Source organism: Eutrigla gurnardus (genome assembly GCF_963514095.1).
Source record: "Eutrigla gurnardus genome assembly, chromosome: 6".
Classification (NCBI taxonomy): Eukaryota; Metazoa; Chordata; class Actinopteri; order Perciformes; family Triglidae; genus Eutrigla; species Eutrigla gurnardus.
In genome coordinates, this window is record NC_139920.1 from 29,782,887 (window position 1) to 29,810,266 (window position 27,380).

The 27,380-nt window shown below is 43.7% G+C and overlaps 1 protein-coding gene across 1 annotated transcript in view; it reads left to right on the plus strand.

Annotated features, from left to right (window-relative positions):
* Nucleotides 1-2,343: 2,343 nt before the first annotated feature.
* lingo3a (leucine rich repeat and Ig domain containing 3a) overlaps nt 2,344-27,380 on the plus strand; it is a 33,954-nt gene continuing 8,917 nt past the window's right edge. The window contains exon 1 of the mRNA XM_084012551.1: nt 2,344-2,766. Within this exon, the coding sequence (XP_083868677.1) occupies nt 2,527-2,766 (240 nt within the window). The 5' untranslated portion in view covers nt 2,344-2,526. The remainder of the gene's footprint in view (nt 2,767-27,380) is intronic.

The following is a 27,380-nucleotide window of genomic DNA, read 5'->3' on the forward strand; positions in this document are numbered from 1 at the left end:
TTATTTGTTTGTTTAACATAAATACTGTGAGTTCTCACAGAAATGGAAAAGGAAAATTCCCATACATTACATTCACTTCTGCAATGCCTTTTGATTAATTAGACCTTTCTCACATACACAGTATGTGTGTTCAAGAGGGGAATGAAGTGGAATCTTCATTTGTTTTCTTTGAATGTTTTATAGGAATGTGATCAATATGAGGAATTCCTCTGGTTGGCATGTTCCACATTTTATTGTGCAGGGTATATACAGTGTGGAACTCACCCTGCCTTGGTTTTGACTTGGTCTAAACCTCTCAAAGTCTTAGTCATGACTTTATGTTGGTTTAGGAGGTCTTGACTAAAACACTGCTGGATGTTAAAAGCGGTTTCTGAAAGTGTTCTTCCGAACATCTAGCCTTTAATGGCATTATATTGAATTGATTTGGCTTCAGTCCCTTAAAGGGGAAGCATCTTCCTACGCTCACCATGAAATGAAATACAATCCAGCCCACAGCGGTCTATAACGGTTTCAACCACCTGGCGCAGCTCGCCACCACCCTCTATCCACTTTCACTGCAGTAAGAGCAGCTGTTGCTCAACTGGTAACGTGGTTGACTCTAGAGTTGGTGGTTTATCAAGGGCTTATGTTATATGCTGGAGCAAGACACTGATCCCCAAATTTATATATAGAGGTGTATATATATATATATATAGATTAAAAATAAATCTGCACAACGAATGTACAAAAGGTTGACATCAATCAGTCCATTCATTCAGCATCTGTGATGCTTGTTCAGAGGGATTTTGGGGATATATAGGAAACCGAACTGGACTCTGCAGGTTGGAGTTGTTTCAGCTTCCTTTGGTTCTCTCACCGCTGCAACCGTTCAACTGTCAGTGCTTAGCAGTGACAAAAGGGGCCTTTAGCAGCTCACGAGGATCTACAGACCGGATGGCAACCTCTGCTTTTGAAGGGTGATGCCAAGGCTGAAGTGCCTTAAACTCGCATTCTCTCTGCTGGCCACCAGGGGGCGATTCCTCTGGTTGCAAAAAGAAGTCCAATTGCATAGAAGTCTACGTGAAAACGACCCTACTTCTCACTTGATGTATTATCTTAGTAAACATTGTAAACATGAGTTTATGGTCTCAATCACTCGTTTCAAGTCTTCTTCAATCCAGCATGATGTTCATTTAGTAAATGCTAATATTTGCCATGTTATATGTGTAACGCAACCGTTAACTTTCACCACATCAACTTTCAATAAAGTGTGAAGTTATTTGATAAACAATTAAACGGGAGTTAGCAGGCTAAATTAAAGATGCTCAACGAGTGTGTTATGATGGTCAATTTGAAAATGTATGTCTGTATGTAATGTATCTGTCATCAGGAAAAGTAAAAGTCGGTTTAATATTAGGGTTCAGGCAAAGAATGTGTTGGAAAAAAAGTTTAGGTTACGGTCGTGCTAGTCTTTAGGAAGTTACCAGCATGTGAGCATCTGATTGGTTGAAGGGTGAGGGGTGCAGGAAATAATGTGAAACTGAAAAGAGAGCTTATGAAATGAAATACATTTTGAGATTAAATTAAGAAAATGGAAACGGATGATATTAATGAACACAAAACATAAAAAAGGTTTAATAATAGAAATTCTGTTTAAGTAATATTGCATCATAACCAAATCTATTGGTACATATATTTCTATGTATTTATTTACATATGTGTTATTGAATACCTTATTAAAAGGTGGGGGTTTAGCTCAGGAGGTGGAGCGTTCGGCTGGCAACCGCAAGATTACTGGTTCGATCCCCGGCTCCTCCTAGCTAAGTGCCTGGTGTCCCTGAGCAAGACACCTCACCCCAATTGCTCCTGACGAGCTGGCTGTCGCCCTGCGTGGTTGACTCCGCCGTCAGTGTGTGAATGTGTGAGTGAATGGGTGAGTGACAGTCATTCCTGTAAAGCGCTATATAAATGAGGCCATTTACCATTTACCATTTAAAACTATTTTTTCCGACATAGATTTTGGTATTGGGTTTTTCACCACAAAGTATTGTTAGTATAGGCTGCCTAAAGTGAGCTGATCTTTTAAGTGGAGACATCATCTTCCGTTTTCTCCCCACAGGACATGAATGCAGCAGAAAACAGCCCGAGAGCGAGAGAGAGCGCGAGAGAGAACGAAAGCGAGCGGCAACAGCGCAGATGAGCCCCAATGAACAGCACAGCAGCCGGGTCCTCTTTCAAACCGACACACACACGCTGACACACACTACGCTCTACATCCCCCACACACACACACACATGCCAGGACACTCACTCACACATGCAATCCAATAACGAAGGCACCGTCAGTCCGAGCTGCCTGCCGCTGCTGGTGGCAGCCCGTACCGCTTCTCCGAGACACAAAGCTGTGGGCTGGCCGCGAGAGGAGCTCCTGCTGCCTTCCTAGCACAAAGGAGAGTGCGGAGAACCAGACACTTCATTTGGGAGGCGGGAGGCAATTCAACAGCAGTGCTGGGAGGAGAAGAGTCGGAGAGGAAGGAAGGTGAGTGAATGCAGTCCAGTCCAGCTGCTGTTGCCGCTTCTACTACTACTGCTGCTGCTGCTGCTGCTGCTGCTGGAGGAAGAAGAAGAAGAGGAGGAGGAGGAGGAGGAGGAAGCTCAGTGCCCGGAGAGACTGGAGGAGCAACATTATCCAGTGCAGACCCACAGTCAGAACAGACGGCCAGCAGTGATCCGAGCACCTCCAGGCTTGCAGATGTGGAAGCAGCGCTGTGCAAGTTCCAGTCCTGGGTGAGCCAACTTCACACACACACACACACACACACACACACTCACACTCATCTGGTGGTCCACTTGATGTGCCGTCTGACACTTTGACACACCAAAGCAAGATCTGAGCGGAAGGAACATTGGGTCAGTCTTTTCTATTCCTTTCATCCAGATCTCACTGGTCAAAGCTCACTTAACCAGATGAACTGAGGAGATCAGATTCACCCTGTGATCACGGTGACACTTTTGTTTTTTTCACCCACTTCAACCTCTTCTCACACTGTCACGGTGCAGTCCCGGCTGATCGATTTGCTCTCCGACTCAAATGCACATTGGGTCTCATTATCTCGCGCTGCCTGTGCTTTTCTGTCGCCATCCAGATTTTGCATCCGTACAAGCACAGCCACTCTGTGTGTGCACGAGCGTGTCTTTGGTTAGCAGTTCTCAATTAGGTTTTAATGATCTAAACGTGGGGCAGAAGGGGGACGGCAGCCTTTGATCGATTCCTGCAGTCATCTCGTAGTGAGAGGCTCTGTGCCTGTCGTCGGCGTGACACATTAAAGCCTCCTGCCTGATTTGTGGATCCTCTCCGTTCTTTGTGCAGTTCTAGAAATAAGCTGTTTTTTTTTAAATCAGGGAGGGAATACAGTTTCACTTTTATCTCATTCTTTGTCCCGGCAATTATTGCATTAATTAGCCTACATACATTACAGCATTTAAATAAATGTAAATTATAATTGAGAACGTGCAGCTGGCTTTCTGTTTCTAAGGCAATTGAAAAACAGAAATACACCTGCTGTGCATTTTCTGATGGCCACTGTAATGGCTTGTTCTTTCATTTTGCAGGCACTGTTAGAAAGTAGGGACAGGAAATGGGAGAGATATTAGTGGGGAGTGACTCAAAACAAAGTTCCCTGGACCAGAGACAATACTAATCGTGAGCAACCCCTTTAATCCTTCGACTATCACGATACTCTTTTAATGGGGATTTCTATCCTGATTTTCATCGGGCACGACACTTGGTCTGCACGATTATGGCGAAAATGCTAATCACAATCACAAACAGTTATTCATTCATTTCAGGGGCAAAATAATTGTATCGCACTTTCACGTTTAAATTAAAGTCTTTGCTTATTCACAGTGAAACAATGCAAGATTTAATTTTTTTTTAAGCAAAAATTTAATCGGCAGAGCACTGGTTTTACTTTGACAGCTACATACCTGCTAATTAACAAGTCTTTGCATCAAAATAAGACTTTAAATAAGCTTCCCCTGAATTCAGTGAATTTTTTAATAAACCAGAGCAGAAGGGCAAAACGAGTAATATATGTTTACTTATCTTCTGCTCTGGACTGCAGCCGGTTCATTCAGGAAAGTTTTTTCGCTGGCTGCAGGGCGTGCTGGCAGCAGCAGCAGCTCGCCAAACGTGAAGCCAAAACATCTTGATTTCCCCCCGGCTGCTGGCCGTTAGTTACATACAGCAGAGTTTTCTCTGAGCAGAGCACGCATTTTCAGCGTCAATATTGCAGTCGATCCTGTTCGTTTGAGTGTGGGAAGCCCAAATCTTGTTCCTGAAAAATATTCAATTAATTTGTGCAGCCCTGTTGCTCTCTGAGACATTTTCTACTTCTGTCAATGCCCTCCCCAACTGGTTGGTAAGTGGTCAACCAATCACAGCAATGCAGAAATCAGCATCCCCTGAAGAATGCATCTTTTAATTTTTAATTACCGGTACATTTCAGTAAATAAAACCCCAACACTTCACCATCCTCTCTGTGCTGGTCCCTTCGCTTCCGCTCGCTGGTTGTTTGTCATCCAATTAAACATCTCTGATTTTTCACCCATAAGAGGGTACACGTGTGCACCTCACGGGGATTCCTGGCAGAGATTGAGTTGTACTGTTCTGTCAAAGTGTTCTCTGTGCAAACGGATTCCCTAATTAATATGCTGGCTTTCACGGCTGCCATTGTTTATGAATAAAAGGGTTATTGAAAAGCACATTGTTTGTCTGATCAAATTTAGATCAAAGATGGACTATCTTTGTCATTTCATGGATTCCCACCTGCTTCTGTCTAAAAATCCACTGGCGAAAACCAGCAGTGAAGTCAATGCAATTATAGACAAGCACTTGATGTTACCCGAAGTGCCACTTAGGCTCCCAACCTGATAGATTTATTTGTCAGTAATGAAATGTCTGCTGATAGGTCTATGTGGCCCTCTGAGTGCGTTGTTCAATCAACCCGTTAGTCTTGTCCATTACTACTCCTACACATACTTTCTCATTTTGATGCTTTCTGCTGCACATAAAGCTGTCAGCCATGCTCAATAGTGACATTACCTCGGCTAAACACTGCCAATGCCTGGCCTGATTGTTTTCAACTCTGGAGTGTTTATGAGGGCAGTAAAGTGGAGATGCATCCGCTGTCAGCAAGACGAGGGCATTGCTGCCCCTTCAGGAAAATGGTAGTGCGGAGCGACGGGGGAGGAGGGGAAGGAGGGAAATGAGCGAGCGCGTGGCTGTCGGATACCTGCAAGCATGCCGACATGTCAGCTGTCGCAGCTTAAGATGTCCAGCTGGAACAATCATGGCCTGTGAATGCTGGCCGTCATCCACTAACGGACGGCAAAAACGGCCATTACAGACGATCAGATGAGGATGTAACCTTTATGCAGAGCTTAGAGAGTATTTAAGCCTTACAAGTATTTTATATCCAAACATGATTGCTACATTCGACATTTGGCGTGACAGTCGAGGCTGGCTGACCTTGTTACCTTAGACCTGTGGTTTCTAGCCTTTTTTATCAGACGAAGTGACGAGGCAGGGGACCATAATCAACAAAATATGCTCTTATATTGACACTTAATTGGAATCGGAGAGCTTTTTGAAGTCTATTGTGAAGTCACACACACACACACACACACACACACACACACACACACACACACACACACACACACACACACACACACACACACACACACACACACACACACACACACACATATATATTAAATAGCTACACCACAAAATGACCACGTAACCCCTGGCAACTGCAGAAGTAGAAGGCCTCCCTCATTGGCAGAAAACAATCAGCGGCGTGACATTAAATCGGCTATAAAACACATTTTGTATTACCTTGTGAAATTAGACTCGAGTATGTTTTTCCAGGAAGTTGGAGTCAGCGAATGTTGAGAAAGATAATAAATACCGGCGACCAGATTTACCCCCCTCACGCTCCCACTGCCTTTCTCTTTCTGCATGGCCTTTCCCCTCTCCGAGCTGCTTTGTTTGTTTCCCATGTCCATAGCCAGAGTTGTGTACACACAGAACGGACAGCTAGCGGAGCGTGAGGACATATTCACTGAATTTGACAAAAAGTGTATTGGATTGGAATCACTAACTGCACCTTTAACTGGGGCGTGTTGTCAGAGTTTCTAACTAAAAGCACACTGTTGATATGTGGGAAGTGGGCTGAGGCTCTAGACAAATTAGTAAGGCACTGCAGTAATCAACATGTCATTGTAATGCCATTTATTTAAATGACTCCGATGGAGACTTTTCCTATGTTTATTTCAAATCAACAGGATCAAATCCAAACCAATCCGTCAACCCAGTACAATATAGCAGACTAATAAAAGTGCTCCGATGTTGGGGAGCCCATTCATCTTCCTCTGGATGTGTTTTTCTAGATGATGAGAAAATGCATTTCTATAATTCAAAACTATATTAGCTTGCATACATTTCTAGCTGCAGAGCCTATTTATAGATTGTATGGCAGAGTACACACACCATAGCACTACAGTATCATCCAGCACAAGCACGTATCCAAGCTCTACCTCTGAATGCTTTTCTACTATTCATTTTGCAGGAGTCTTATCTCAATTAAACTGGGTCGTTTAAGCCGACGATGGGTCCTGTGTGACTTTCCTAGACCGGCTCAGGAGGACTGTAGACGCGGTGCAGATGAGATACAGAAAGGCTCTTTGGATGCTGCATATTTTATGTTTTCTGAGCTTGCTGGATGAAAGAGTGTGTGATGAGATGACCGTAGCGTTACATAAGTACTAAAAGGGAAGCCAAGGAGTCCCCTGAGTGCAGGCAGGCAATGGTTATACATAATAACATGAATTCAGAGACGACGCTACATATTTTGCTTCTTGCATTAAGTCATTTTGTTTGCCCAAATACTCTGGTACTAGGACTTGGTACTTTTTTAACAACGTGAAGCAACAGAGAAAGTCTTGGATGTTCTTTTAAACTTAAGCTCACTGAAATATCAACAATTTAATCCTTTGGTGTGAGTCTGCTAATATTTAAAGTTGTGTAACAGAGAGCAAATTGGCTCCAACACTGAGCTGTGGGATAAAGTGCCGGGTATTTTGGGAGTTTATATACTTGTCTCTCTCTCCGGCTCATTTCATTTTATGTATTCCTATTGCTGCTGGCAGCTTGAAGTGCTGCGATCGTCCAGCCATAAAACAATATTCTCCAGTATGGATCGTCCATCATGACTGAGAGTGCAGGACAAAATGGAGTTCAAGGCTCCTCGTGCCTGTGCTCTCATCTGGAGGGTAACATCCTTTCCAGTCCAAGGGTTCCATACAGCGTTGCATTGTTAGCGCTGACACAAGAAGTCGACTGACTGATTTTGACTGAAGTTTCTCATGAATAATCTCCTTCAGTCAACACTAACAAGGCAAGATGGCAAAACATCCAACTTTCCCCCTCTGGGATGGTTCACATTCAACGCACGACTGTACTGTAGCTCATGGGCTCCTTTCATTTCTCTACTTTGTGTCTGCTCTTGGAGCGAGGAGAGAGGAGCGAGGAGAGAGGAGATATGAGGGAGGATGCACGGTGACGGAGTCTCTTTTGGCACCTGTGGTGTATAAAAGAGGCGTGACAGTGAACAAATGACGCAGCTGTGCCACACGTCGTATTTAATTGCCGACGCTTTAAAATTAGTGCTCCGAGGCGGGTTTTGTTAAATTCATGTTGCCTCGAGAAAGGCATTTACAATTACAACTGTCCCAGTAAAACAATTAGGTAGAACTAAAATGACTGGGACTTGAATAAGTAACTTAAATTTGACATATAAATAACATTAATTAAGGGCTGTAAAGGATGTAATGATGATTATTCAATTCTGCATTGTCCAAATTTGACAGATTTTTCCATTAGATAAACTAAAGTAAACCAAAAGTTGTAATAGGTATAGTAGGGTACACATAGAAAATACCTAAAAATGTTTTGACAGATTTATCTTCACAAATGATCATGGTAGTTTATAGAGAAAATATGAATTAATACATATGATCTATTTCACAGCATATGCCTTCTCTAATGCTGAAACTCTGTATTCTAAAGAAAGTCATGCTCGTGAGTCAACAAACTAAACCTACAGGGGAAGTTCCTGCCATGTCAAAACTATCTCTGAGCCGAACTCACCCCCGCAGGCTAGAGGAGGCCGATGACCAAAGGGTGTTTGTAGCGCAGTGTATCCGTTACACGCCGCCCCGTGTGATCCCTGCAGCAGCATCTCCACTAACACACCTGTACCGCAAAACACTTGATCCTTAACAAAGTCATCAAAAGCATCGCAGCTGCCTCAGCGAATCAATAACGTACGATTGAGTTAGATCTAACCTTACCGCTCCTTCAGCATAAACACTGAGCAGTGAGAGGTTGTTTTCATGCCCTCAATAACATCTGTGGAGCTGTTGGCCTCCAGACAGTCTTGAGAAGCGTTTTGCTGCTTCTAACGAACAACTACCCGCAGTGTGAGAGCTGCTGAGCTATTAGGATGTTCAGAAAAAAAGAACCTGTGACTCACATCGTTAACTGCATTTATATTCTGTCAACAATACAACCCGTATTTTCACAAGAATATCACTTTGAATGACTAAAAATACATTTCTACTTAATATCCACTGAGTGATGGATTCCAGAGATATGCTGCTTCCTTGCAGCTCTGTTATTAAGCACATGTGCAGCAGCTGAGCCAGGCAGACGTGGCTCATTGTACTTTTGAGCGGCGGTGAAGAACCAGCTGTGTCCTGAGGATCGACTCGAGTTACACACATCTTTCATAGCGCCTCTCCATGGGCCCCTGCACACGAGATAGCTCTTTAATCAGCTCGCTTCTATTATGTAATTACGAGATTGGATTAACGCATCACTTGCCGTGTGTCTTTGGTCGTAAGGCAGACGCTTAATGTCTGAGCTACACACACATTCATCATGGTTCATTTGTCTTAGCCTCAACCCAGAAACCCCACACGCCTTTGTGGTGTTCCGACAAAAAAACAAAAACACCCTGCGATTGAATAGAAATATAATGAAACTCTAAAATATAATTAATACTGCCTGTAGCTGCACACACAAACGTGTGCTCACACTTATCACGTCTGCAGGCTTTCCTAATTGATTTTGAAGCGCTGAGCCTCTTAATGACTCCGAATCAAATGAGAACTTTTCGTTTTGTGGTCAGATGCACTTAACACCTCGCAAGGGTATTAAGGACATGATTAATTAATCATTCCTTTAATAGGTGCTGTCTTCCTGAGCAGTTAACAGCACGTACGACTTGCAGGGCGATGATGATGCATCCAGAGCAAGATTAATGCAATTGCTTGAGCAAAAATAACCTCTGTTTTTGTTTACGGAGCTCGTATTGTCTCCCTCCTTCACGCTTCCCGATTTAAGAAATCGGTCTTTGAACCTAGTGAACCTATTTTAAATATCCCAGTGAGCCGTCGGTATGAATGAAGATTAAAGAGTCATGCTTCTTTGCATCTTCTTATCAGCCCATAACCCCCGATGCTCCTCTATCTCTGCTCTGGGAATCACACCGCCGGAACTAAAGCCGAATTTTATCTTCTTCAGCCGCTGAACATAAATCAGATAATCGGCTGATCACATCCTTTTGCTGAAGTGGAGCTCTGTAGAACTGAGGGATGAGAGTGAACTGCTCAGTCAGGACATTCTCTCTGTTTGACTTTGCTCCATCGGCCCTCCGTTTGTTGCTTTATGTGTTGCTCTTTGGTTCTTTGGGCGTGCTTGTTCGCTTGCTTGCTTTCCGGAAGAAGAATAGTTATGAAACTGGAGTGTAAAAGCCTCGTTCCATGTGTCAGTCCAAATCAGTGACCATCTAAATGAGTAGTTCACCATTGTGGGAATACCTTTTTATTTGTTATCTGGATGAGACTTGGATGAGTAAGTCAACCCCTCTCATGTCAGTATGGTAAATAATTTTGTTCCAGGAGGGAGCTGGTTAGCTTTGCACAAAGACTGGAACCGGGGAAACAGCTTGACTGGCAAAATCAGCCTCCTGGTACCTCTAAAGTGCACCAATAAACACATTGAATCTTGTTTGTGTAATACACCAAAGTGTGAGAAGGACAACTCGCTGTTTTACGGGGGTTAAGTGGTGGATTATTTCAGGCTTCTGTTGCACGCAATCATTTTGTTTGGTGGACAAATTCACTTCTCTGAAAACTGACAGGCTGACCTATGTACTTAAAGTTTGATTGCTGCCAGTTGGAAAATATAATTTGCATCATCAGGTGAGATTTTGAGCACAGCAGGGATTACATTCCCTTCCTCCCTAATCTATGTCCTAATAATGAGGAGATGTCACCATGTTAGGAATGTACTGTTGTCCTGGCTGTGTTGATTAGTGCTTCTGAGCTTGTAGCTGGAAGGTGTTAAGACCATCTGCCAGCTGACAAAGGATTTAACACATTACCTCATTATGGGGATGTTCATTTGAGCCGGGTTGCTATTTTCTAGTGACCTTTTAGGTTGACCAGAAACAAAAGTGTTTTCACTCCTACATGTTTCTTGAGAATATGGAACTTTGCAGTTTGGGATACTGATTAAAATGAAAGTCTGTGATGATTTAATTACAGAGCCTGCCGTATTAATCCAAAAAAGGAGTGTTTGAATGATATGATGACCACCGTATAAAGGAAATCTTGTATCATATTGCATTGTAATAGCCTATTCAACGTACTCATGTACCAACCAGCCCATCAATGCAGATCCTGCTAATTGCTAAAGGAATGATGATCTAAATATGTTTTGAATTCCTTGGATTTAGCTGTGCAGTGTTTCAAGCAGAGCGGATGGCATGCAGCAGATGATCATTCCAACCTTAAAAGACTTGGACTTGCAGTGAATGACTTGTGAGCGTCTCTGGCTCCCGGCATGTGAGAAGTGAGTCTCTTCATGCAGCCCCAGAGAGGGGAAACACATTTTTAAGGCAAAAGTCTTTTTCCAGCCTCCCTTTTTGAAAATGATGTTCAAGCCTGGAAGGAAATCTTCCCCCTTGCTTTGTTTCTCCATCATTTGAACTAATAAATCGGGCAGCTGTGTGTGTGTGTGTGTGTGTGTGTGTGTGTGTGACCATGACAGATGGGTGTGAGGAGATTTTGCTTAACAGATCTCTTCCTCCCTCGCCTTCTTCCTCTCTCTCTATCTATCTCTCTCTCTCTCTCCATAGGAGCGTATGGATTTGATTCGCCTGTCGGAGGTGTTTCATCAGAGCTAGTCTGCTCTGCTGAGGATCTTTTCTTTGAACTGACTCCCAGCTGTGGCCAGTTTTTAGTCCGTTGTTTGGGGCATTAGAGGCTTCGCTTCGCTCGTCATATAGCTGGAACTCTGTGTGTATCTGTGTAGGCGGGTCGCGTGCTGTTTCATCCGACATATGGGGTTACGCTTTTCAGAGTAGATCACAATCTGTAGATCTTTGTGTCTGTGAACATCTCCACACATGCATATGTACAAAAATATGTCTTTTCAACGCCGCGTGTCACATTGCCTCAGCTAGACTTCCTGATCTGTGCTGTTTGCTGCACGTCGAGGTGAAGAACTAGCTGCTCTTGGACATCAGGGCTACGTGTTCCTGGTGGAGATGCAGTGAGATGGCGTTGAGCCCCTCTCATCCTTACTAGCCTTTCATTGGTCGGGGATGAATTATTCATATTTCTTATTTTTTCTTAGAAAAACATTGATCATCCTGCCGGCATGACAGTCGGCCTGCAGCGGGCTGTCAGAACCCACCTCGTCTCTTCCCAAGACAAACGCTGCCTGCTTGCCTTTCCCTCTGTCCCGTCCCATATAGTGTTCACCCATAGCTTTCTTTCAAAGAATTCTCTTTTTTACCCTCCCGCCGCCTCTCGCTTTTGTCTCCCATCGAAACGTCTCATCAAAACCACTTTCAATGACTGTCTCTGTCTGGAAGGCTGCATGCATGTCAGAGTAAACACTTTCAAAAGAGGCTGTGAATAATTTCTATGTCGGGGTGTAGCTGCGGTTGTGTCTGTTTGCATGGACCAGGCTTTTTCCTTTTTTTTTTTTGGTGCGGTGCAGTGTGTGTTTCTGACTCCATCCTGCATGCTGTTTCATCCCAGTACATCCGATGCTGTGTTCCTGTGTGATGTCAGAACAGATCTATGTTTAATGTGCGGGCAGGGCCCAATTACTCAGTGCCCATGGCTGTACCTAGAGACTTTAAAGAGGCCCCTTGCATGCCAGATGACCGTGATGGCGTAACGTGCCTCAGTCTTGGTGAGATGGCGTGTCACGGCGATCCCCCTTTAAGGACACTGATTGCTCATCCCCTGCTCTGCTATCGTGGTCGTTCGCCGTTTGCTTTGGGGTAAAATTTCCCCCTCAAGGGTTATTTGAGGCCCCTGTCTTGGATTCTCTTTGATTTCACAGAATTTGAGGTTCCCCGTGAAGAGCAGAGACAGCATCAACACCCCTCTTCTTTGGTGTCCCTTCATCCACGTCTTCCTCATGGAGGCTTTCAGGGAGAGCCGTTGAGACAGCCTCTCCTCCCTCTCTTCTCCCTCAATCTGCTCTTGCTCCTCCTTCCTCCACCTTCCTTCTGTTTTCTCTCGCTAATCCTTTGTCAAAGGAGCTGACAACCTGGTTCACTTTTAACAGCCTGCAGAGCCTCAGCTGTGTTTGTCGGTGTGTCGGTGTGTCGGTGTGTCGGTGTGTGTGTGTGTGTGTGTGTGTGTGTGTGTGTGTGTGTGTGTGTGTGTGTGTGTGTGTGTGTGTGTGTGTGTGTGTGTGTGTGTGTGTGTGTGTGTGTGTGTGTGTGTGTGTGTGTGTGTGTGTGTGTGTGTGTCGGTGTGTCGGTGTGTCGGTGTGTGTGTGTGTGTGTGTGTGTGTCAAACCCAGCATGCAGCAGAGTTTATGTGTGCATATTTGTGATTTTTTTTCCTGTCAGCTTGCCTGTCCCCTATTAGGCGCTCCTATTAGTCAGAGTTGTAGCGCGGACAGCAGCAACTCAGCGGTTGATGAAATCTCTCTCGAGTTGAGAGATAAGAGAGTGCGGCTGTCAACCACCAATCTGACGACACACACACACACACACACACACGCGGCCGCAGTCTATGTGCCTCTGAAGTGCCTCACTTTCCACAAATCCATTTCTAAGGCTCTCTCCCTTCCATGGCTCTGTCAGGATGTATAATCCCTCATCACCTTCCCTAAACCAGCTCACATCTCTGCTTTCGGTTTTCATCTGTCAAAAACATCTCTCTGTTCTTCCCTTGCTTCTATTTCCAATTTCGTTTTGCATCACCGCCTGCTTTCATGTGTCTAATAAATGTTTGAAGGCATCCTCGTTCTCTTTCTTCTCCGTTTTCCTTAAATTGTTGACTCCTTTTTGTCCCCCCCCCCCCATGGTCATGCTGCTCTTCTCTGCCACCTCTCTCTCTCTGCTGACACTCAACTTTGTTTTTCTTTTAACAAGAAGCTCATTGTTGCATTAGCTAATCTCTCAGAAGACATGGCACAGATACAGATCTGACTAGTTCTTCTACTTTGGCTCCAAGCTATAAACAGGCATCCCGTCATTATTTAATCACCACAAAAAGGAAAACGGGGTTAGAGCTGATAAATATATGATTTAACAAATGAGTGAGCTCTGCAGATTTTGTGCAGCCATTCCTGTAAAAGCAGAGCTTGAATGTGACGCTTGACGTTTTGAAGATAACAATTAGCTGCTGTGATGTGCCACGAGACTCTTCCTGTGTCTGTGAGACCAGATCCGGTGCCTTCGTTATTATCTTGAGAGCCTATAATTGCTTCAGAATACGTCCTGTAATTAACACTTTTGGATAATTACGCCAGAATCCCAGACATCAGTATTCTCACATTTATCAGGCTCAGCGATTAGATGTTGGCACAAAACAAATTTCCTGTTCAGTTTTTCCTGTTTGTTTTCTCCCAAACGTGGTCACAGTTTAGCCGCGGCCGTTTCTGACAGTCGGCCGTCACCGATTCAGGGCCCGCTCTCTTGGCTGCAGCGAGATTAAAGTGGAGTTGGGGAAAGTGGGAAGTGGACCGGGCAGTTTGGCAGTTTCCAACGGCAACAGGATTAGAGGGAAGGGACAGTGAAGTAGGCCATACAAACAGGCTCAGCTGAAATATGGACAACAGACCATAATATAGGCAGAGCTGCATGGCCCAGTACTTTTCATCAGCATGTCATTACGCTGTAATCCCACACCATCCACTGGACCGGCTGCCTGCGTGTCACACAGGGATGATTATTGGTCAGCCACACCTGTGGATATTTGCTCTGTCCACCTCCGTACACAATCACAAGACTCTGATCACAGATGTGCCCTATTTTTTGCAAGATTGCTTTTGGTAAAAAATGAAGAATTCAATTTGAATGTGTTTTTGTTGTTGTTTTTAGGAAACGGGGATTTAGAACAAAGATGAAGAGATGAATCTAGATATGTTATTCCTTTTTTTAAAAATAGGTTGACGTTCCACTTTTTATTTTAAGAACTTTGATTTATGTTCTTGTATTCATTACTGAAATACAAGAGAGACAGGAGAGATGTGTCTCTTTCCATGGCAGTGTGGGTGTTGCCAGGTGTTAATTCTGGAGAACGGTTTATCTTTGGAGGATTAAAACCTTTCAGCATGTAATGATTCATGTTCTCCAAATGTAACGGCCTTTTCTGAGGAAGGAGAAGTAAAATATTCAAAACAGCCTCTTTTATTTTGGCTTTTTTTGCCATTAGTATTAGGGGTGGGAAAAAAAATCGATATTGCAATATATTGTTGTGCTCTCTGTCGCAATAAATAAATCGATACACTGACGGCAAATATCGATATTTTGGGTCTACGGGTTTTTTTAGACTCCTGTCGGTGCGTCTAAGAGTTTACGGTTCTCCGGAGCGGATCCGCGGGGGGCGCCTGCTGCCCGGTCTGATTGCCTATTTACGGGCAGGATTCCGTGCGGCGCGCTAGAGTTTAGAGGCTCATGGACTCACGGACTCTGGCATCGGGTACCCCGAGGCGGAGGACGAGGGTCCGCCGACGAGGGTCCGCCGACGTGACCCGCCGGCTCCCCTCGTTTCCCCCGCTAGAGCAGCACCGGTTCAAAAATGAGCGTCATGCGCGAATGAAGCGAATAATCCAAAATGATCAAGCGGCGCGCGTCTCACGCGATTGTATTCGCGTCTATCGCGTCCGGTGTGAACGCCGCATAAGTGTGGCCGTGTGCTGGCCGGTGCTGTTGTGAGCTTCAAGCGCTTTTCACACAGCATTGAGGGCATGAAGACCCACTTTTCGGCCGGGCTCGATTGCCTATTTACGGGCAGGATTCCAGGCGGCGCGTGTTTACCGTCCGCCAGGGTCCGCATGTGTGGATCCGCGGAGCCGTGTGCTGCCCGGTGTTGCTGTGAGCTCCAAGCGGTTTTCACCCAGCTCTGAGGGCATGAGGCCCGACTTCCCAGGTACTGGATGGGTGAACATAACTCTGCACATAATTGGTTGCATACTGAAATGTGCCCAATATTTCATTTTATTCTGATGTAATTCTTATCTTGTTTAGCTATTGTTAAACTAAAACGGGCCCAAGTTTACATAAAACAAGTTGCTACTGACTTTTCAGTATCAGAAAGCACTGTCCTGGTTTACATAAGACATGTTATTAATGTTCATGCACTTTAATGTGTCCAGCTGGACAGTGTTTATTCATTTGTACATTGTACGAAGTTTTGGAATTTATTTTTTCTTTTTCAGTCACATATCGTGATATATCGTTGATGAAATTTCTTGCAATATATCGAATATCGCAGATATCGTGTATCGTGATATTATCATTATCGTGGGCCAAATATCGTCACAGTATCGAATCGTGAGTTACCCGTATCGTCCCACCCCTAATTAGTATGTTTAGTTTGGCTTTTTAAACTTGTCCTGTAAGAGAGGACAAAAGAGAAATCCTACAAATGAAAACTGATATTGTGTTCACTTGTTTTAAAGCAGATTTTACGAGAGATGGATTTTGACAACTATCTCAGACCTCCTCAGATTCAGAGGGGATTTAATGAGATGAACCACATGAGATGACATGATAGATGCAAAATACGCAGCACTGCGTTTCCTCGCTTTTCAGCGGAGATGAAGAGCCTGTTCAGCTCGGTCGGTGCAGACAGATGAAAATGAGAGGGGCGAAGGAGAGGTCAGGAATGCCAGCGAGCATCATGTTACAGTTGGACTGTCACAGACAAAGCCGGCTTCAAATTTCTAATCGTGATGGGCTTAATAATGCCTTATTTCACATTAGAGGTAACATACTGTATCTGTATAGTGTATGTATGCCAGCCTGAAGTCCTACTCTTTTCCAGTTGTCCACCCTTTTCTCGGTTCTTAAAGGAATAGTTCAACATTTTAGGAAATTGGCTTATTCTGTCTTTTTTAGTTCGACGAAAAGCTTAAAGTTGTGCTATTTTCATGTATTTCATTGTCTTTAAAGTTCCTATCTATCAAAGAATGAGTTAAAACAATGGTGGTTGATCATGTGACCCACTAATGAAAGTGCTTGTATTTGCTGCTTTGTCCATAAATAGGATCTCCATGTCTGTGGTGACATTCCCACGCAAAATTCAGAATGAGTGGCTTTTTCCATCAGTCAGCAGCGGTTGGTCTCCCAGGTGAGCCACTCACGGAAGGATGCTGCGTTTACTTGTAATCAGAAATCGGTAACTTCCAACTGCTGAGTCAGGCTCCCTCTAGTCCAAAGTGTTTGCAGTACATTTCATTTTAGCTTTGATGTTATAATTAAGCGACAATTATCAGAACAATAAGAACATTAAGTCATGTGGCTCAAATGTGTGCTGCAGATGATGCAGAATAAAAGACTATGGATGAAAATCTGAAAATATATTTGGTGGCCCAAATCAAATCTGCACTCGAGGACTGAGTAGTTTGACTCCCTCTGTCATGCGGGTAAAAAAGCTTAAATGGCTCCAGTTGGAGGAAATGTGGCGTCTCGTTATAAAAGTCTTGGCTAGCGATGCTCGGATGTTATCTCATTAGGCTTTTGACGGTTCGTGTTAGACTGACAGTGGCTCAGTCAGCTAATCTCTAGAACCGAGTGGATGGACAGCCGCCGGTACTAATATGATGTGAAATACGCAGAGTCTCAGCTATCTGCTCCATCTGTCTCACTGCTTATAAGAAATACTGTTCTCACCTGGGACCTTCGGCAGACGCTGATCTGCCTGATTCCATCAGCGCCTTTCAAAGATGTCTCTTCCTGGTTTATTACACGGACAGAACTTTCTCCACCTCACTGCTGTCGGGTGATGAATTATGAATAGATGCGACTGTAGCAGCACCGCCGGCCAGGCCCGAGGATTACTTTCAATTTGCACACCGCTCCCCTTGCAGCCTCGCTAGCTCGCTCCACTAGGCAGACTTCTTTCTCAAGGGACCTCAGGGGCAGTATTAGATTGCCGCCTGAAACTCTAACCCCGCCAATCATGTAAAAAAAAGTTTGAGAAAGGAATCTCTAGATGCTCAATGCACTGTATATAGTTACACAATGAGCGCCCTGTTGCTGCCCCTGCATTTGACTCCTACCGTACGTGAGTAGCATCGCTTCATACATCCCAGATAACGTGTCTCACTTTCCCTCTGGGAGGAAGGAGGAAGGAGTGGTGCATGCATGCCCCCCCCCTTCAGACACTCAGTTGACTCCAGATAACCGGTTGTAATTGGCCCGGTTGATGAGCAGGCAGTGAAAGGGAAGTAGAAAGGACAGGGATCCTTTTAATGAAGCCAATGAGAAGGACATGGAGAGCCTGCGGGCTTCAAGGAGGATTAGAGCAGGCTCCAGCAGATTTAGGCTTATGATGCTTTCACAAGTCTCTCAACCTTGAGGGGCTGAAAAGGACAAGGAATGTGTTGGAGTCAGAATATAAAGTGAGAGTTTACATTTTTTGCTACGTACGTGATATGCAATACTTTATTTATCTCCTCTTCCGTTATACCTTGATCTTTAACTGCCCTCCATCCAGAGATGTGGGTAAACAAAAGGATTTTCTAAAGGTCAGTGTCCCCAAGACACTAACCTTTTAATACAACTCACACACATTCCTCTGCAGATTGTGGACTGTGTGTGTGTGTGTGTGTGTGTGTGTGTGTGTGTGTGTCGGGGTTTGAATATGCCCGCATGCCTGGCTGTCTGTTTCTGTTACTCTGCGCATTCATGCGTTTCCATGTGTGAGTTGGAACACGTAAATCTGTGTCTGTGCGTGGGATGATGTGATGTGCGAAGGACTAAATGAGTGTGATGTGTGAGTCCGGCCTAAAGTGTCCCGTCTCTGCCTCTCTGGATGTGGCGGGGATCGCGAGAGTCGAGCCAATTGGCATGGAAAGAGCCTGGGCCGAGCTGATGGCTGGCGACGCGGCAGACGAAGCCAGCCAGGCAGGGAATGCATGCCAGCGGAGATACTGATCACGCTCACCTCCACCTCTTGATGACTTTGTGGTTCTGGTCCTTGTCTCTGTGCCATACATCGAAGTGGAAACTGCAAAGTGCTTCTGGGATCCCGATTAACGGCTGTAGTTGTGCATTCAGAGACAAATGAGGTCACATTTGGGACTCCTCTGTGTTTATGTAGCACTTAAAGTTGGCTGCTAAAACAGTAGCTGGTCATTTGAGCTGCTTGTGAAAATGACTCGTATTAACCTTTGACCTGAGGTTATACTCATGCCTGGAAGGAAAATCACTTCTCTGGGGGTAATATTGTTAGAGACTGAAATTCGCTTCTTGATTTATTACGTCTGACTTTCTTTTTTATGGCATAACTGTGCTGAAATTCCCCCAGTATTTGTTTATTTTGTCATAAACATTGATGCAGGATGATGTATTGACTTTATCTGGGTCTTCTGTGTGTGAACAAATTGGAAAGGAGGGAATACAACAGAAATAGGCAGCATAATGGATATAAAAGAGAGTGTATACAGTAATAGGTTGAACAGGTGCCATGCATACAAACAGAGGGACTGACAACCAGCCATTTCCTAAAGTTATGAGAGTAATGGGTGTAAATTCCAAGTCATCACATTCGCTATTTGTTCACCATGCTTTCAAGGGCACAAATCTCATAGTTAAATGGGCCCTGATGCCTTTGTTATTGTGTTATGCTCTCAATTACTGCTACCTGACACAATCAGGCCAGCGACCTTATAACACATTTCTATTTCCCTTCCTTTTAAAACCAGCCCCAAAAGATTTGGACAAGGACAAATGTCATTTGATCTGTTCGCCGACTACAAACAATCCTTCCCTTCAACCAATACCTCCAATCATGCCCTCTCTGTGCCGGTGGTCTGTCACTGCTCATCCCTGCTGAGGTCGTGTAAGGACCCCGAGAGGCTGCTTGGGGAGGCCGGCCGGCTGACTGACATGCTCTGATCACACAGGCTTAAAGACAGGATGGACATTTAATGCGCTAGATGCCAGTGGCAGCCTGTCCACATGAGGAGCTGGCCGACAGACGGGCGGCTGACGGGTGTCGTGGTTCCTCTGTGACACCCGTATCCCGTCCTGTCCAAGTCTTCCAGACGACTCCATGTGTCCTTTCATTTTTTTTTTGTACCAAAATGGCATGTGCTGACATTTAAGTCACACAGATTTACACACACTTTTAAAATGAGTGATAGCAAAATGGCCTTAAGTCTCTTTTACTCGCCGTTTAACATTTGTCAATATGGACATTTTGCACATTGTCACATCGGAAAGGTTCTCAATTTAATCACTCGGCTCGTTTCACGGAAACCATCCGCACCTAAGTATAATTCATTCAGATTTACCGGCATTGTAGACCCTTTTACAGCGGTCATTAATTCTGAATCTGTGTCCTTTCCTCTATAATTTATATTCCTTTAGTCGGTAAGAATCCACCGATCAGTCAGAGTCAGAACATTAAGTTGTGATTATTTGTCATGTGAAGACCATTGCTCACTGTCTTCGTTCGTCAAACGCAAAAATGCACTTTAACTGACATAAACAATATTTTCTCTTCTTCCTGCAGCATGATGTGCCACCTTTCCCTTTTTAGTTTGCCAAACACGCTCTATGTTGATGGGCAGGTGGGTTTTAAGAGGATCAAGAGAGGAGTTATGTCGCTATGTCGGGTGTCGTAAATCTTTGGGTGCTGCAAAAATAGCGTCGCCAAAAGTCTCAGAGCTAGATCACATGAGTGATTTGGAATTGATGCGTTATTTGATTGCCTCATTTTTATTTCCCATCTTTGCTGAGCAAAAGGAGTTAAAGGCCCGTCCCATTTAGATGCCTGTCCCAAATAAAGGCAGATTGAGTTCAGTGATTGAAGCAAATATAATCCCAGGCTATTAGTTACACTTTTACGGTATTCACTGGTCAGCCAAGAGTTAGATGAGAAGATTCATGTCGGTCTGTCTGAATATGAAGCTTGAACCCGTGAGCTTGACTTACTGGAAACATTGGCAAACATTGAGAGAATGTGAAAAGAATGTGGTTTAACATTCTAGAATATCTCTTAAAGGAGCAGATTTAGGGGGATCTATCTATATTTTTGTTTACTGCCAAATTTCTATTTGTATGTAATGTTTTTACCTGACAATGAGCCGTTTCTATCCACATAGAGAGCGGCTCCTCTTCAGAGTCCACCACGTTGCACTGCCACGTTTCTATAGTTGCCAAGATCCGATAAGCCAAAGACTCCACCACAGTTACAGGACACGCTTGGAAAGGGAGGGGTGATTCAGTTGGATGCAATCTTCAACCTTACCACTAAATGCCATCAAATCCTACACACTGATCCTTTAAGGCATGTTCAGACGGAGCAAAGGGAGCTTTCATCCTGGGTCATTTGTGTAAATGTGACTGCTGTTCGTGTTTATTCCACCCAAACAGCCCACGCTATATAAGTCATCTAGCAATGCATGCATCACCCATGTGTTTGGTTGTATTGTCTGCATTTTTTAACCTTCATACAGAGCCAGGCTAGCTGTTTCCATTTGTTTCCAGTCTTTATGCTAAGCTAAGCTAACCTCTAGGCTCCAGCTTCACTTATACCGTACTGACATGAGAGCTGTATTGAACTCTTGGCAAAGAATGTTTATTTTCTAAAAATATGAACTATACCATTCTTATAGACTGGATCCCATCAGAAAGACTTAATAATAAATATTCAATATTTAGTCACATTTAGAAAAAGAAATGGCTGTTGATGTAATAGATGGGCTAAATGATAAAATACCAGATATTAAATCTGAATCATTAATGACTATAATTGGATTTTTTAATCATCATTAGTCTACTCACTGTGAGCTCTCAAGTCCCATGAGGCCTTGAAATAAACAAGCGCAGGATAAATAAGTCTGCCACGCATGTAATAGGCCTAAATTGATGGAGCACAGTAATGAATTACTGTAACAGAACATTGCTAATGAAAGTGTTAGGTTGTGTGTCAATCCGATAATACTGCTCAGGGTCTATAAGGCCCGACTGGCATCACTGAGTGTGTATATTCAACCGGAGGAGGACGTGTCACCCTGCATTACAGTGACGGCCTCTGGCCCCTCAAAGAGTGGCGTCCAACTTAATGTTCCATTGAGCCACGGATCCCTTCATCTTAACTCAAGCTGACTGCGCTTGGAGCGTTTGGATTGTGTGGGAGTGTTTTGGTTAGGAACCCCAATATTTGTTTTATCCTCCAGCTCTGAACATGCCTCGGTACAAATTGATTAAAAGAATAAACTATACGAGAACCTGTCATGAGAGTGCATTTGTGGCATTACTGCCCCAGCTCTCATATTACGTATATCCATGATTAATAAACGGAGAAGTCGTCTAATCTGTAGTTCTTTTGAAGTTTAAGGGGACAAATTATAAAATTGGACACAAATCAGGGGTTTATCTAAGTGTACAGTATAACAGGATATATTACTATCCCAAGGAGACGTGATCATTTTAGGGACATCATTTTTGTGTGTGGAAGTGATAGAATTAACTTTTGATTGTTCTGATTTTCACCTCTGCCATGTGCCGTGTGAATATTATACCCTTTTCCACCAAATTAACGTGTACATACATTTTTTTTAAACGTGGGAAAACCCTAAAAAAAATAGCCAATACATTCTTTTCCCATGAGTCGACGAGTGTGCCTTACAGTTTTCTTTTTCTGGTGTCTCACATGTGACTCCAGACTAATTTGGACCGGATTTCAAGCGCCGTTTGGAAGAAGATGGACGGCTTCTTTGTCATCTCAGCCCCAAATTCTGTCAGAAAAGGGTGACATGTTTAAATCACGGCTGATCGGCTGATCATTAATCACGGGGATTCCTGCAGTCATTTGTCCCGGTTCTGATAGCCCAATGTAACCTTTCCTACTAAAGACAAAAAAAATTCCATCTGGTTTTCGTCTTTAGTAGGAAAGGTTACATTGGGGGGCTTTACTGAGTTTATTGATCTCTTGTACTTCCCAGAAGGGGAACGCATCTCAAAGATGCATTGCATTCTGGTCTATTGTGGTTTGTTATTGATGAAACTGGCATCCTCTGTAATGAACGTGCCTCTCTATGATCGATAAGTGTCAATACTGGATAGAGGGTCAAACACCTTGTTCTCCTCTTAACCTGATATTTGCTGGTGTATTTTAATAGAAAACTATTCTAATGGAATGAGGTTTATTATTGATCTGTGCACATCCTTATCACATCCTTAACTTTTATCAAACTTTTCAGATAAATAAATACTAAATTGTGAGAACACTCTTTCTTTTCTGGTGGTGGTGAAGCAATCATCCATGAGCGAAAGACAACCGTTGCAAACAAGCAGCTTAAAATACGCATTTGTGCAGAATAATAAGCGTGGTTACAATACTTTACACTTGAAAAGTTTTGTTTGAAAGAGAGAAACAAAGAAAGGGCACTAAAGACTTTTCTGGCATGTTGCATAATAATTTCATAGTGAACACAAGAACAATTCAATCCCCTTGGCAACCAGATGATCAGATTAGATTTTGGAGCATCTTTCTACTGAATTGAATATTAATAAGGGAAAAACAACGCCTGTTATCTCTCTTAAGTACTTGGAAGAAAGGAAAAACTTTATTGATCCCTGGGGGGAAATTGGTCAAAAAAACATATCGATCATGCAGACACTGCCTCTCATAATACACATTCACATTAATTAGCATGATGAATGAGCTCATTAGCATATATGTTATCTTTAGAACGTCATGCATAACATTGTGAGACATTTAGCAGCTTGTGGGCCTCTTGTTTAATCATGTTTGTCTTGGTGTGTGTGTGTGTGTGTGTGTGTGTGTGTGTGTGTGTGTGTGTGTGTGTGTGTGTGTGTGTGTGTGTGTGTGTGTGTGTGTGTGTGTGTGTGTGTGTGTGTGTGTGTGTGTGTGTGTGTGTGTGTGTGTGTGTGTGTGTTTAAAAAAGGACATATTACGAGCTGTCAGGAGTGTATCATTGTCTAAAAAACATGTAACGCAGACCTTGTAAGTAAAATGTTGTGAATCAGTAACGGTATGATACGTCATGTAGGTCCATGATGTCCATCAGTGCTGTCAGTGGTTTGAGAGTATCATGTGTTTGCCGCTGGATGTTGTTGGTTTTGGGGCTGCGGCTGCTGCAGGTAAGGTCAAAGTCTCCATGTCAGCGGGACACGACCATGCAGCCGAGCATCATCAATTATTTAGCTGCTGTTCATAGAAGCCTTTTACTTCTATAAGCCCTGTAACAGTTCTCTCTCGTTAAAGATTCATGGCACATGGCAAGACACATTCTTAATCACCTCTTTGTGTCCTTCGGTTTCACTGCTCATGCTCTGCAAGGGACCCAAGTGCAATTTAAGGATCTCACTGTAACCCATTATTATAATTAAATCCCCATTTGGCACCTTTTTTAAAATAGCTTCAGATGATTCCGACTGTGGTGTTATGGAAATGTGTGACACGTCTGATTACTCACCTGCGGCGGCGTTAGCATTGGAGGACAAAACCACGTTTAATAAGTGGAATGTTTGCACGCCATGCCTCGTATCTCATTCTTCTCTGTCATCTCAGTGTCCACAGCGTCTGGTAAAACACTTACACATATATACTCACGGAAACGCAAACACGCACTCATGCGTCTATTCTTAGCCGTGGCCCTGCCGCTACTAACCCATCAATCACCAGACCGCCAAGTGGAACTTACAGGGTCGTGAAAGTGGACAAGCAACTCCGTGTTTTTCTGTCGGTCACTTTCTCTCTCATCAGGTGAGCGTGTGTGTGTGGGTTTGTGGGTGTGTGGGGGTGTGTGTGTGTGTAAGTAATGGTCTGTCTGAGTATGTGTGTGTGTTCCCTGGACCGCGCGCTGCCAGGGGCTTCAGGGTCTCCCCACACGGAGTGATAGACACTGACAATGGCTTTCCTCGGTGTACATGACTAATGTGTTTTCTCTGGTGGGAGCGCGCACACACACACACACACACACACACACACACACACACTTACGTAAAGTGCAATGAGTGGGCATGGTTGGTATCGGCGTGAGCAGCCATTTGAGGAGCCTTTTGTGGATGTAACGCCTCTGCTCGCCGTTCTGGAGAGCGCTTGGCTCCACCCACACACTCAAACACACATCCTGCTCCTTTGTCAGCTGTGTCCTACACCTGCAGCATGATTACCGGTCTGGCAGTCACCCCCTCTGTTCTGCTCTTTTTTTTTTTACTATAAATAACACACACACACACATACATATAGATCAGTAGATAGTTATATATAAGCTTGTATTTGAATGGTTTTATATAGAGCTGTACAGGGATCTCTTTTCATGATGGTAAAGGATGAGTCTGGCAGTGTCTGTTTTTCTTATTCCCGGCCCACGAAAAAGAACAAAATCCAAAAACCCAGATTTGTCTGTGCATCCAAAGCTAGATATAACTTATTTTATTGTGCCACAGAATTCCATTATTGTCAGCAGACTATTAAAAAACACACCAACCACACACTGTTGCACTGGCGGACATGTTCCCTCATTATGAGTAACATGAACACTGTGGTTTTATTTTCAGTGCATCACACATTCACCGTCGTGCATGCCGGAAACACTCACAAAAGCACCAAATGTCGAAGTAATCCAGGGCTGAAAATAGTCTAACTATGACGGCTGTTTTTGAGAAAATGTGAGGTAGAATGTGGTAAAGTTATAATCGTGACAGGACATTTTCATATCGTTCCATGCTTACTACTCTTTTAAAATGATCATGAAATATATAGATTATTGTTTCACACATGCCAAGTACCAAAGCTGCTGGGCTGCATGTCTCTCCCCACACACACACACGTTTTACAGCTTATTAGAGAAGCGTTATGCATCCGTTAATTGGGTGTGCGCGTGTTTAATGTCTACGGTTTGGCCGAGCATCAGCAGTGCCCTCTGTCTGATCCCATCCTAATGTCCTCATGCCGAGACATGAAGGGGCCTCGCCATCTATTATTTTTTCACAGCGTTTGCATAAGGCCCATTAGCGTAATTTGCTGTCTTTCAAGCCGCTAATAGCTTCTGTTTAAAGAAAAAGAAGCTGGAATGGAGGCAAACCGGTAGTACGGGTGGTCTCAGAAATAAAAGATGAGTTGGTTTGTGCAGGGAGAGGTGGTGATGGGAGGAGGGGGGAGACATTTCACCGAGCCCTCGGCCCTTGCAGCTTCACAGCCCACTTTACCGTCTAAATCTGGCTCTGTTGCTATATAACCCAGCACTTTTCTTCTTCTTTTTTTTGGCTCAAAGGCCACACTTCTCTCTAACTCGCTGGGTATCCGCTGTGTTTTGGATGCTAATTGTGTTGCGGTCAGAGAACACATGAATACCAGGTCATCCACTCTGCCACCTGCACTGTGCAGACTCAGAGCTCAGGACGACCCACGCTGATTGTAGCTGCAGAGGAGGAGGACCTGAGCATCACTTCATTTTTGTCAGATGGCATACCACTTAAGCAATTAACTATTTAGAGTCCATTTATAATGAATGAGAATTCAAATCAATACATGTTTAATTTTGGAGCACAAAGATCAGAAATCAGAAAGAAATAAAAACACCAATACCAGTAAAAAGTAAATTCAACAAGATGAAGTCTGCAGCCATGATCTGTGAGGCTCTGAGGAACAGTGCTAAATGCTAACATCAGCATGCTAACATGCCAATGTTTAGTAAGTAAGTAATGTTAACCATCTTAGTTTAGTGTGTTAGCATGCTCACCGTTCATCATAAATAACTAATTTGACCTTATGATGGCCCTATAAAATGTTAAGGTATTGTAACATTTCATCCTGAGGGAGACAAAATAATAAATAGTAAAAAGAAAAAAAGGGGGGAGCATGGCAGTCAATTCACCTAAAACAAATGTCGTGGCGTTTTCTTGAGAAAAAGTCATCAGGGTAGAAACCATGGAAGTCTGTATGAAATGTCAAAGTAACTGACCCTTTGCCATAAGCCGCGCCCCCCCGCGTCTCCCCCAGAGCTACCGTGGAGCCCACTCTCATTAACTTTACTCCCTGAATAAATATTATCTCATTTTAGGGTGGACGAAAAGCAATTGCAGAGAGAAGTCTACAGAAGGTTCTACAAGATGAGCATGAAGGATAAATATATAAGATGTCAAAGAGATTCAGCAGTGAAATAAGGTCAAAAAGAAAAAAAGAAACTAAAGCCGACAGAACACAGTGTAAAAATGAACCATCCTGTAAAGCCGGGTAAATCTTAATTAATTCCTACAAAGTATAAAAAGCAAAACCAGCGTAGTTAATGCTGTTCTAACCTTCCCTGCTGATGAAAGCTCCACAGGATTTGAAGTAGAAACATTAATGTTTTATTGACGTATATTTCCAACCTCTCAGGGTAGCGCGTATCGACATTACATTTGCCCCCGGAGCGTTTAACCCGCTATAAATACACAAAACCAGCCTGAAAATGAAGAAAATCTGAAATAGCAAAAGCGTTTATGGAGCAGAGACAGTTAGTTGTCAGACCTGGTCAGAGCTGACCAATGCTACGCTGCGATTGGCCAGGCTGCATTCAAGGGGCGGGACTAAGCGAAGGGTCATTTCCTGCAAAAGTTATTTCAGTCTGAACCAAAGCGGTTGAACCTAAAAACATCAGCGATATCCACCAGCGCGGTCTTTGCTGTTCAATGCATTTGATCAATTGTGATTTGGTGTTTAAAAATAAAGTTTAAACGTGAGTTGAATACAGAAATGTCTTCAGTTAAAGATGGGGTCTGCAATAAGCATGCGACGAACAACTAATCAGCAGCCCATCATGAGAA